General features: G+C 41.9%; 1 protein-coding gene across 5 annotated transcripts in view; it reads left to right on the forward strand.

Annotated features, from left to right (window-relative positions):
- LOC110491883 (ubiquitin conjugation factor E4 B) overlaps positions 1–12344 on the forward strand; it is a 99200-nt gene extending 86856 nt beyond the window's left edge. For all 5 annotated transcript variants that reach the window (XM_036946777.1, XM_036946774.1, XM_036946776.1 and 2 more), the window contains 3 exons: positions 5852–6026; positions 11007–11153; positions 12086–12344. In XM_036946777.1, the coding sequence (XP_036802672.1) occupies positions 5852–6026; positions 11007–11153; positions 12086–12153 (390 nt within the window). In that variant the 3' untranslated portion in view covers positions 12154–12344. The remainder of the gene's footprint in view (positions 1–5851; positions 6027–11006; positions 11154–12085) is intronic.
- Positions 12345–12973: the final 629 nt, after the last annotated feature.

A 12973-nucleotide genomic window follows, 5' to 3' on the forward strand; every position in this document is an offset into this window, starting at 1 on the left:
GCAGCAGCTATACTTCCCAGGGTCCAGCAACACTAATGCAGTTTATACAATTTTAATAACATTACAATACATTCACAACACATTAAGTGTGTGCCCTCAGGCCCCTACTCTACTACCACATATCTACAACACAAAATCCATGTGTAAGTGTGTGAATGCGTGTGTCTGTGCTTTTGTTTGTGTTGCTTCACAGTCCCCGCTGTTCCATAAGGTGTATTTTTATCTGTTTTTTTTAATCAAATTTTACTGCTGCATCAGTTACCTGATGTGGAATAGAGTTCCATGTAGTCATGGCTCTGTAGTACTGTGCCCTTCCCGTAGTCTGTTCTGGACAGTTCAAGCCATTCCTCCATGAAGGCAATTCAGTTTGTCCTTCTCTTAAGCTTAATCTGTCTCCAGGAAACGGCCCATCTGTGTGTGGTTTAAAGCAAACCATTAGGCCACAGCAGTTCTGAGGCTTCCAATATTATGGTCTTGAATAATGGTAAAAGTCCCAAACACCCACAGTATAGTCTTTGGTAATGTTGGGTTTAATGGGGGAATGTCACTAATCACACTACATATCACTATGTTTTAGAATAGTTTTATTGATAAAAATGACTGCCATGCAATGGTTTATAATTAGGGATGAAAATGTCGGTCAATTTGCTGCCGACTAACCAACCCTCATTAACTGGTCAACAAAATTTCAAATAGTAAAATGATGTGACCAACAGAAAATGGCCTACTATCCATCCATACAAGGAACTAACATTTTTAATGAAGAGCTTAATGGAAACATGCAACAATAGCAAGCCTGTCATCTTAGTCAAATGGCTATAGCCTATTGTTGAACATGCAACTCCTGTAATGAAGCAGCTAATAAAACAGGTTTCACATTTGCCAAAAGGAAATTTGTGGGAAAACGCAGTTCCAAACAGCGCACAGCATATGGTTCCATATGTGAGAGATGAAAATCTCTATTAGAATTTAAAAAGATGGGGAATCTAATAGCAACAACTAGGATGGGTTGCTAATATGACTAGGATTGTGTCTTCTGGACAACTAAAGAAAAATGTATGGTTAATGGCATGAGGGTCTTTATAAAATAAATTGCCTCCACGTTTCTATGGTTGGATTTTCGCAAGGCTACTTTGAAGCAAAGAAATTTAAAGTAAAACGCTCAGCTTTCAAACAATTCTACTGCCTCAAGCTTGTTGCAAAGTAGTGGATGATGTGCTGTTAGCCTGCCTACTGTTGACTGAAACGCTTGAATTACGAGTTGAGATTGAGAACCAAATATCCTTTTTAATATTGGCCATCCCTCAAAAAATGTTTGAAACGTGTTGCATTTAGGATGGTTATTTGTTGCGAAATGACTGGGCTTATAAAAGCACGTTTTACTCCAGAACCAGTTTGTCGTTGCACATCTCACACAAGAGCATTGCAGATTTTGTGGCGATCAAATGTTTGATAATATTCAGACGTCTGGGTCTGCTCAAAGACGAGATCGGTAGCCCTCAGATTGCGTCTCTGACCTGCTCTCATTAGACGAGTGTCTGTGAAGGCCGTGCTCCCTGAGTAGGCAAAGACAGGGATTTTGTCTCCCATCTCAAAAACTTGTCGGGACTGCTAAATCGGTGCCAAAATCGTGTAGTGTCCACCTAGCTTAAGAAACGGGCAAACTGAATCGTTTTCATTGAGGACTGGCTTGACTTGTGAGGATGACCACACAATGTATTTTCATCATGAGCTAAAGCCATTGGTTTTCAACCCGAAGTTGCAAAGAAAATGTTGTAATCCATTTAATAAACACTAGACCAGCTAAATTGATAAAAGGGTATGGCAGTAGCAGGAACATTGGCATCTAGTTAGTGGGCAAAACCTGGTACTTTAACACTAATTAATGGTAAATAATGCAATTATCTTCAACGGCTATTTTCTCTGAACAGGCAGAAAGAAACATCATCAGATTTACAAGGCAGTACATCACATAGGATAAAGAAGCAATAGTCAAAGCCGCAGCTCCATACTACTTGTCAGACATAGAGAACTGATACTGTATACCAGTTGTTGGGGTGGGGTTCCTTGGGTGGCATTTCACAATTTGATTCTATTCCACGTCTTGCTTAATGGTAGTATGTTGGGTACAACAGTACCAGTGAAAAGTTTGACACACCTACTCATTTAGGGTTTTTATTTGTACTGTTTTCAAAATTGTAGAATAATAGAGAGAACATCAAAACTATGAAATGACATATGGAATCATGTAGTAACCAAAAATATGTTTTATATTTGAGTTTCTTCAAAGTAGCCACCCTTTGCCTTGAAGACAGCTTTGCACCCTCTTGGCATTCTCTCAACCAGCTTCACCTGAAATGCTTTTCCAACAGTCTTTAAGGAGTTCCCAAATATGCTGAGCACTTGTTGGAAGCCATGCTGGTTAAGTGTGCCTTGAATTCTAAATAAATCAGTGTCACCAGCAAAGGACCCTGACACCATAACACCTCCTCCTCATGCTTCTGCGGAGATCTCCCGTTCACCTACTCTGCATCTCACAAAGATACGGCGGTTGGAACCAAAAATCTAAAATTTGGACTCATCAAATAAAAAGCCATATCTCAGACTGGCCAATAAAAATAAAATATTACTATGGACAAAAGAACACCGACACTGGACAGAGGAACTCTGCCTAGATGGCCAGTATCCCGGAGTTGCCTCTTCACTGACCTAGAATATGTGGACATCTATAAGTACCTAGGTGTCTGGCTAGACTGTAAACTCTCCTTCCAGACTCATATCAAACATCTCCAATTTAAAATCAAATCTAGAGTCGGCTTTCTATTCCGCAACAAAGCCTCCTTCACTCACGCCGCCAAACTTACCCTAGTAAAACTGACTATCCTACCGATCCTCGACTTCGGCGATGTCATCTACAAAATAGCTTCCAACACTCTACTCAGCAAACTGGATGCAGTTTATCAGAGTGCCATCCGTTTTGTTACTAAAGCACTTTATACCACCCTCCACTGCGACCTGTATGCTCTAGTCGGCTGGCCCTCGCTTCATATTCGTCGCCAGACCCACTGGCTCCAGGTCATCTACAAGTCCATGCTAGGTAAAGCTCCGCCTTATCTCAGTTCACTGGTCACGATGGCAACACCCACCCGTAGCATGCGCTCCAGCAGGTGTATCTGACTGATCATCCCTTAAGCCAACACCTCATTTGGCCACCTTTCGTTCCAGTTCTCTGCTGCCTGTGACTGGAACGAATTGCAAAAATCGCTGAAGTTGGAGACTTATCTCCCTCACCAACTTCAAACATCTGCTATCTGAGCAGCTAACCGATCGCTGCAGCTGTACATAGTCTATCTGTAAATAGCCCACCCAATTTTACCTACCTCATCCCCATACTGTTTATATTTATTTACTTTTCTGCTTTTTTGCACACCAATATCTCTACCTGTACATGACCATCTGATAATTTATCACTCCAGTGTTAATCTGCAAAATTGTAATTATACGCCTACCTCCTCATGCCTTTTGCACACAATGTATATAGACTCTCTTTTTTTTCTACTGTGTTATTGACTTGTTAATTGTTTACTCCATGTGTAACTCTGTGTTGTCTGTTCACACTGCTATGCTTTATCTTGGCCAGGTCGCAGTTGCAAATGAGAACTTGTTCTCAACTAGCCTACCTGGTTAAATAAAGGTGAAATAAAATAAAAAATAAAATAAAACTGTTGACGTTGAGACTGGTGTTTTGCGGTACTATTAATGAATCTGCCAGCTAAGGACTTGGGAGGCGTTTGTTTCTCAAACTAGACACTCTAATGTACTTGTCCTCTTGCTCAGTTGTGCACCGGGGCCTCCCACACCTCTTTCTATTCTGGTTAGAGCCAGTTTGCACTGTTGTGTGAAGGGAGTAGTACAGAGTTGTACCAGATCTTCAATTTCTTGACAATTTCTCACATGGAATAGCCTTCATTTCTCAGATCAAGAATAGACTTTCTTTCAACAACAAGGACATTTTTAAGTGACCCCAAACTTTTGAACGGTAGTGTGTTTCTGAACACATGGATAATGATGAGTGAGAAAGTTAGAGGCACAAACATCATACCCCCCAAAAAATGCTAACCTCTCCCCTGTTATTGGTAATGGTGAGAGTTCAGCATATTTTGTTGTAGCCTCTGAACGGCATCTTATCTACTCACTTACAGTGGGGCAAAAAAGTATTTAGTCAGCCACCAATTGTGCAAGTTCTCCCACTTAAAAAGATGAGAGGCCTGTATTTTTCATCATAGGTACACTTCAACTATGACAGACAAAATGAGGAGAGAAAATCCAGAAAATCACATTGTATGATTTTTAATGAATTTATTTGCAAGTTATGGTGGAAAATAAGTATTTGGTCAACTACAAACAAGCAAGATTTCTGGCTCTCACAGACCTGTAACTTCTTCTTTAAGAGGCTCCTCTGTCCTCCACTCGTTACCTGTATTAATGGCACCTGTTTGAACTTGTTATCAGTATAAAAGACATCTGTCCACAACCTCAAACAGTCACACCCCAAACTCCACTATGGCCAAGACCAAAGAGCTGTCAAAGGACACCAGAAACAAAATTGTAGACCTGCAACAGGCTGGGAAGACTGAATCTGCAATAGGTAAGCAGCCTGGTTTGAAGAAATCAACTGTGGGAGCAAAGACCCCTGATAATCTCCCTCAATCTGGGGCTCCACGCAAGATCCCGCGGGGTCAAAATGATCACAAGAACGGTGAGCAAAAATTCCAGAACCACACGGGGGACCTAGTGAATGACCTGCAGAGAGCTGGGACCAAAGCCTACCATCAGTAACACACTACGCCGCCAGGGACTCAAATCCTGCAGTGCCAGACGTGTCCCCCTGCTTAAGCCAGTACATGTCCAGGCCCATCTGAAGTTTGCTAGAGAGCATTTGGATGAAGAAGATTGGGAGAATGTCATATGGTCAGATGAAACCAAAATATAACGTTTTGGTAAAAACTCAACTCGTCGTGTTTGGAGGACAAAGAATGCTGAGTTGCAGCCAAAGAACACCATACCTACTGTGAAGCATGGGGGTGGAAACATCATGCTTTGGGGCTGTTTTTCTGCAAAGGGACCAGGACGACTGATCCGTGTAAAGGAAAGAATGAATGGGGCCATGTATAATGAGATTTTGAGTGAAAACCTCCTTCCATCAGCAAGGGCATTGAAGATGAAACGTGGCTGGGTCTTTCAGCATGACAATGATCCCAAACACACCGCCCGGGCAACGAAGGCTTCGAAGTGGCTTCGTAAGAAGCATTTCAAGGTCCTGGAGTGGCCTAGCCAGTCTCCAGATCTCAACCCCATAGAAAATCTTTGGAGGGAGTTGAAGATCTGTGTTGCCCAGCAACAGCCCCAAAACATCACTGCTCTAGAGGAGATCTGCATGGAGGAATGGGCCAAAATACCAGCAACAGTGTGTGAAAACCTTGTGAAGACTTACAGAAAACGTTTGACCTCTGTCATTGCCAACAAAGGGTATATAACAAAGTATTGAGATTAACTTTTGTTATTGACCAAATACTTATTTTCCACCATAATTTGCAAATAAATTCATAAAAAATCCTACAATGTGATTTTCTGGATTTTTTTTCTAATTTTGTCTGTCATAGTTGAAGTGTATCTATGATGAAAATTACAGGCCTCTCTCATCTTTTTAAGTGGGAGAACTTGCACAATTGGTGGCTGACTAAATACTTTTTTTGCCCCACTGTATAAAGAAAATGACTCCATTCACCATTGTTACTAGGGCAATACATAACCCAAAGCTTACATGGTGTTCTTTCTCTTCCCTTTCCAGCGGTCATACAGCCGAGAGCTCTTTGAGGAAGTGATTTCCAAGATGAAGAAAGCCGGCATCAAGTCCACCATCACCATTGAAAAATTCAAGCTGCTATCGGAGAAGGTGGAGGAGATAGTCGCCAGGAACTCGCAGTCCGAAATGGACTACAGTGACGCACCTGACGAGTTTAAAGGCAAGTGTTCAACTTTTCCAGTGTTCAAACTCGCACGTTTTTAAATTCACTTTCTAGTGTTAAAACTGGCAAGTTTTGGAACAAAACATATATATATTTAATTTATTGTGTTAGTAATTGTCCCTGACCGCAGCGGCATGTTCATTTGGCTGCAACGTCGCAGTAAGACTTAAATTACTAAGACTGGTCACAGTCCTCTATTCTACATTAGGCCTGCTACAGCACGTCCGCATGATTTTTTTTTTCATGAGTCCAGGACTTCGATCAAATGAGCTGACTTCAAGTCAGTTTGATTGGGACATACAAGTAAAAGGAAGACCCTCTATCGTGGCAAAACTCAGGACATTTTGTGAGTAATGAGGGTCAGTCACACAGACAGCTTAGACTGGGCTATCCTATAACTACTGACCTAATATACTCTGGGAGGGGAATGCAGGCCTCATACTCACTTTGATTTCCAGATATGGGCTCCTGAGTGGCGCAGCGGTCTAAAGCACTGCAGCTCAGTGCAAGAGGTGTCACAGTCCCTGGTTCGTTTTCAGGCCTTATCACACCCGGCAGTGATTGGGAGTCCCATAGGGCAGCGCACAATTAGCCCAGCGTGGTCTGGGTTTGGCCGGGGGAGGCCACCATTGTAAATTTTTAAAAATGTTCTTAACTGACTTGCCTAGTTAAATAAATAAAAATATGCCTCACTATCCGCAGTGCTCGAATGGAGTGTGCCGTTGTAATACAGTGAAAATCCACTCCGACTGAGGATATCCTGAAATTAGTATAAGAGTAATACGACCATAATATAATATTCAATCTGACTCCATTATCATATGAATGCTATAGGCCCATAAGCTTATTCGATGGGTCTAGCCAAGGTAGCGAGCCTTGCATCACTCGGAATACTATAAATTACAGAGCATTCGAAAAGTTTTCAGACCCCTCGTCTTTTTCCACATTTTGTTACATTACAGCCTTATTCTATAAATGGATTTAATTGTTTTTTTCCCCCTCATCAATCTACACACAACTGATTTAATGACAAAGCAAAAACAGATTTTTAGACATTATTGCAAATGTATATTAAAAATGAAAGATATACATTTACATATGTATTCAGAGCCTTTACTCAGTACTTTGTTGAAGCACCTCTGGCAGCGATTTACAGGCTGGTTGAGGTTGAGTCTTCTTGGGTATGATTCTACAAGCTTGGCGTACCTGTATTTGGGGAATTTCTCCCATTCTTCTCTGCAGAGCCTCTGTTAGGTTGGATGGGGAGTGTTGCTGTACAGCTATTTTCAGTTCTCTCCAGAGAGGCTCTATCGGGTTCAAGTCCGGGCTCTGGCTGGCCCACTCAAGGACATTCAGAGACTTGTCCAGAAGCCCCTCCTGCGTTCTTTTGGCTCTGTGCTTAGGGTCGTTGTCTTGAAAACCTGCTCCAGAGCGCTCAGGACTTCATCAAGGAACTCTCTGTACTTTGCTCCATTCATCTTTCCCTCAATCCTGACTAGTTTCATCAGACTGGAGAATCTTGTTTCTCATGGTCTGAAAGTCCTTTAGGTGCCTTTCGGATAAACACCAAGCGGGCTGAGGAGTAGATTCTGCATGGCCACTCTACCATAAAGGTCTAATTGGTAGAGTGATGCAGAGATGGTTGTCTTTCTGGAAGGTTCTCCCATCTCAACAGAGGAACTCTGGAGCTCTGTCAGAGTGACCATCGGGTTCTTGGTCACCTCCCTGACCGAATCATCAAATTTTATTTGTCACGTGCTGAATACAACAGGTGTAGAGCTTACAGTGAAATGCTTGCTTACAAGTCCTTAACCAACCATGCTTTAAGAAGTAAGATTTTTTTGTTAAGTGTTATGTAAAAAACTGAAAATAGAAAATAAAAGTAACAAATAATTAAACAGCAGCAGTTAAATTGCGAGGCTATATACAGCAGGTACCGGTACAGAGTCAATGTGCGGGGGCACCGGTTAGTCGAGGTAATTGAGGTAACATGTACATGTAGGTAGAGTTGTGAATATGCATTTTAGGGCCTTCCTCTGACACCGCCTGATATAGAGGTCCTGGATGGCAGGAAGCATGGCCCCAGTGATGTACTGGGCCGTACCAAGGCCCTCCTCACTGATTGCTCAGTTTGGCTCGGCGGTCAGCTCTAGGAGGAGTCTTGGTGGTTCCAAACTTCCATTTAGGAATGATGGAGGCCACTGTGTTCTAGGGGACCGTCAGTGCTGCATAAATGTTTTGTTAGCCTTCCCCAGATCTGTACCACGACACAATCCTGGCTCGGAGCTCTACTTACACTTCCTTCCACCTCATGGCTTGGTTTTCGCTCTGACATGCACTGTCAACTGTGAGACCATATGTAGACAGGTGTCTTTCCAAATCATGTCCAATCAATTGTATTTACCACGGGTGGACTCCAAGTTGTAGAAACATGATCTACGGAAACCGAATGCACCTGAGCTCAATTCCGACTGTCATAGCACAGGGTCTGAATACTTATTTCTGTAAAAAATAAATATATGCATTTTCAGAAATGTCTAAAAACCTGTTTTTGCTTTGTCATTATGGGGTATGGTGTGTAGATTGATCAATTTTAAAATAAGGCTGTACAATAGGGGTGGCAGGGCAGCCTAGTGGTTAGAGTGTTAGACTAGTAACCGGAAGGTTGCAAGTTCAAACCCCCGAGCTGACAAGGTACAAATCTGTCGTTCTGCCCCTGAACAGGCAGTCATTGTTCCTAGGCCGTCATTGAAAATAAGAATTTGTTCTTAACGGACTTGCCTAGTTAAATAAAGGTAAATAAAAAAAATAACAGAATGTGGAAAAAGGCAAGGAATACTGTCGGAATGTGTGTAATGTGAATAACATTTACCCAGAAATATACGGTCCATTTCAAAGTACTCCGATGTATTACCGGTACGTGATAAGAATAATATTATCAAATGGTATGTAGATATCTCAAAGTATATCTCAAAGATATCTCAAAGTATAAAAAGTATAAAAGACACTATTGTGTAACGGAATGCTACACCAGGAGTTTGGTTTACAGTGGCTCCTTGAGCAAAGTTTCCACCCGTCTTTTATTCTTCCCAGAGTGCCAAATCTCCCATCGTCTAATATCATTTAGCCAAAACAATAAACAAAAGGGATAAAAACACACATGCATTCTTCAACCTCAATTATCTAAATTATAGGACATAGGACAGCTGTGCCGCTCCCTCTTTGAACCGACCGCCGTCCAACGAACAGATTAAGACAGTAACGCTGTAAAAATACATTTAGGTTTTATTTTATTGTATAAATAAATATATATCAAAATGTGCAACTGGTCAACTCCTGAAACAATCCACACACAACAACACCACAATTTAATTCACACACATTAACATTAACATTAATTTAGTCAGTTCAGGTTTTCATATGTCTTCATACCCCCGACGGTGTCCTTGCTCCCAGGGTTCTATGGGAAAAAAGCCATGGATAAGGTGTTTGACTTTTGTGATTGCGAACATAGTCAGCCATCCAGACAATGCCATAAATCGTGACTGAGTCCTATCATTAACGTTGGTCTCTTTAAAGTGACGACTGATGTTTATAACTATGTGATTAAACTAATCAGGTAATCATTAACTCAGTAACCTGGGGCACCATGGGAAACGTTTGTTTTACTGTGTTTCCGTTTCCCATATTAACTCAAAGAATATCAGAATATTGATTTTTACAGCAGTCGCTAATTAATTTTCTCTACAGTCTCGTCGCATAGTTTGTAAATCTGCAGAAACCCAGCTCTCACTCATTCCGTACCACACCAATTGAGTTGATTATTTATTTACTAACAAGCTAAATGATAATATAAGATACACACACACACACATACAGTCTAGGTTATTGATTAGAACTTAGTACAATGAAACAGGTCCCTAGCGGGCCAACACAATATGACACGTGTTTCACAAAATGGGGATTTAAAAGAGAGAGCGGGACCGAGAGAAAAGCACACTTGGATACATTTGTAAACTTGGTTTAGCCCTAACACCTTGCCCCGAATTGCCAATTTACAGGTCAGAATATATTGATGTTGTTACTTGTCGAAGGTCTACGTTGGGTTATCTCTACATGGACCGAGTTCCGCCTTCTCCCTCTGATGGCGGAACCTCTTTTGTTAACGGGTCTCTGCTTGTCCACACAATGTCAGTGTCCTTTCTCCTAGTTGTCTGTTTCCTCGCCCTCGTTCTGTAAGAGGGGTCTTCTGAGGATGGTCAGCCATATAGATGGTTCCAGCGTGGGAATGAAAGCAGTGTAGACGCACAATTCCTTGGAGAGAAGAACTGGGTGGTCCTGCTTGAATTCACCTTAGATACAGCTACTCAACCGTAGAATTGATTAGGGTATTGATTAGGGATCCCAAACACACCGCCCGGGCAACGAAGGAGTGGCTTTGTAAGAAGCATTTCAAGGTCCTGGAGTGGCCTAGCCAGTCTCCAGATCTCAACCCCATAGAAAATCTTTGGAGGGAGTTGAAAGTCCGTGTTGCCCAGCAACAGCCCCAAAACATCACTGCTCTAGAGTTCTGCATGGAGGAATGGGCCAAAATACCAGCAACAGTGTGTGAAAACCTTGTGAAGACTTACAGAAAACGTTTGACCTCTGTCATTGCCAACAAAGGGTATATAACAAAGTATTGAGATAACAAAAGTTTATTGACCAAATACTTATTTTCCACCATAATTTGCAAATAAATTCATTAAAAATCCTACAATGTGATTTTCTGGATTTTTTTTTCTCATCTTGTCTGTCATAGTTGAAGTGTACCTATGATGAAAATTACAGGCCTCATCTTTTTAAGTGGGAGAACTTGCACAATTGGTGGCTGACTAAATACTTTTTTGCCCCACTGTATATGTTGATTTTATGAATTTAATTGAAGATGAATGTAATTTTCTCTTTGTTTTTGTCTGTGTACGTGTGTGTCCACAGACCCTCTGATGGACACATTAATGACTGACCCTGTGATACTTCCCTCTGGGAACATCATGGACCGAGCCATCATCCTCCGCCACCTTCTCAACTCCCCCACTGACCCCTTTAACAGACAGCCTCTCAACGAAAGCATGCTGGAGTCACGTATGTACACACACACAGCATGGTCTTCCTGGAGTCACGTATGTACACACACACAGCATGGTCTTCCTGGAGTCACGTATGTACACACACACAGCATGGTCTTGCTGGAGTCACGTATGTACACACAGCATGGTCTTCCTGGAGTCACGTATGTACACACACAGCATGGTCTTGCTGGAGTCACGTATGTACACACACAGCATGGTCTTGCTGGAGTCACATATGTTCACACACAGAATGGTCTTGCTGGAGTCACGCATGTACACACACACAGCATGGTTATGCTGGAGTCACGTATGTTCACACACAGCATGGTCATGCTGGAGTCACGTTTGTTCACACACAGCATGGTCTTGCTGGAGTCACGTATGTACACACACACAGCATGGTCATGCTGGAGTCACGTATGTTCACACACAGCATGGTCTTGCTGGAGTCACGTATGTACACACACAGCATGGTCATGCTGGAGTCACGTATGTAGACACACACAGCATGGTCATGCTGGAGTCACGTATGTTCACACACAGCATGGTCTTGCTGGAGTCACGTATGTTCACACACAGCATGGTCTTGCTGGAGTCACGTATGTTCACACACAGCATGGTCTTGCTGGAGTCATGTATGTACACACACAGCATGGTCTTCCTGGAGTCACGTATGTTCACACACAGCATGGTCATGCTGGAGTCACGTATGTTGACACAGCATGGTCTTGCTGGAGTCACGTATGTACACACACAGCATGGTCTTCCAGTCAAGAGTTGGTCACATAAGAATGAAAGAAGAGGACCAGCTCTCTAACTGCAATTGAAGTCTGTTTATTTTCCATTTTCTTTTAGGCAACATGTCCTACTAGCACACCTTATTAACGGTTAAGGTCCTCAGGGGTTTGTGGTCACGTTTTGCTGTGTCATTGTCTTTATTCACAGTCCCTGAACTGAAGGAGAGGATCCAGGCATGGATGAGAGAGAAGCAAGGCCAGGGACGTTTCCTCTAGTGACACCCCCAACCACCAACTCCAGGGGTAAAGGATGTTATCACCACGACTGAATTCAATGCCATCAATGAAAAAATAGAAAAAAAGAAACCTGTGATTTTTCTCCCTTTGTCCTTATTTTCTCAGATCGTCATCTAAAGGCCATTGGCTCTAAAAATGAAACATAATAAAATTATGACTTCAAAAAAAAATCTCATGACTTTGTGTGTATATATTTACATATGCATATATTTAAGAATGAATGCATATAACGCTGCAAGGATAAGCAGTTGTCACAGCCTACAGGTTTTAGCAGCAAAATGACATTTCCTTATTCATAATTTTTCCTGAGTTTTGTAAGCCTTTATGTGTACTTTGTTAGGGAGGTTGATACATTTAGGATATGGGAATGGAGATCCATTTTGGTTAAGTAGTAGAACTTTCACTGGACAAAAATATAAATGCAACAGTTCTGTTATGTTATTCTTCAATAACACAAACTCCAAAGCAAATCAGGGAGAGGAAAATGGGTTTATTCAGAGAGGACAAATCAAAATGTTATGCTGGGAGTCAGCTATTCAGTCTCCTTTGTCCTCAGCTTTTCACTTAAGTGAAATAATCTGTCTGTAAACAATTATTGGAAGAATTGTAGGCGCTCTCATCTTGTAGGTACTCTCAATTTGTAGGTACTCTCAGATTGTAGGTACTCTCAGATTGTAGGCACTCTCAGATTGTAGGTACTCTCAGCTTGTAGGTACTCTCAGCTTGTAGGTACTCTGATTGTAGGTACTCTCAGCTTATAGGCACTCCCAGTTTGTAGGTACTCAGCTTGTAGATACTC

This window comes from Oncorhynchus mykiss, chromosome 16 (genome assembly GCF_013265735.2).
Source record: "Oncorhynchus mykiss isolate Arlee chromosome 16, USDA_OmykA_1.1, whole genome shotgun sequence".
NCBI lineage: Eukaryota > Metazoa > Chordata > Actinopteri > Salmoniformes > Salmonidae > Oncorhynchus > Oncorhynchus mykiss.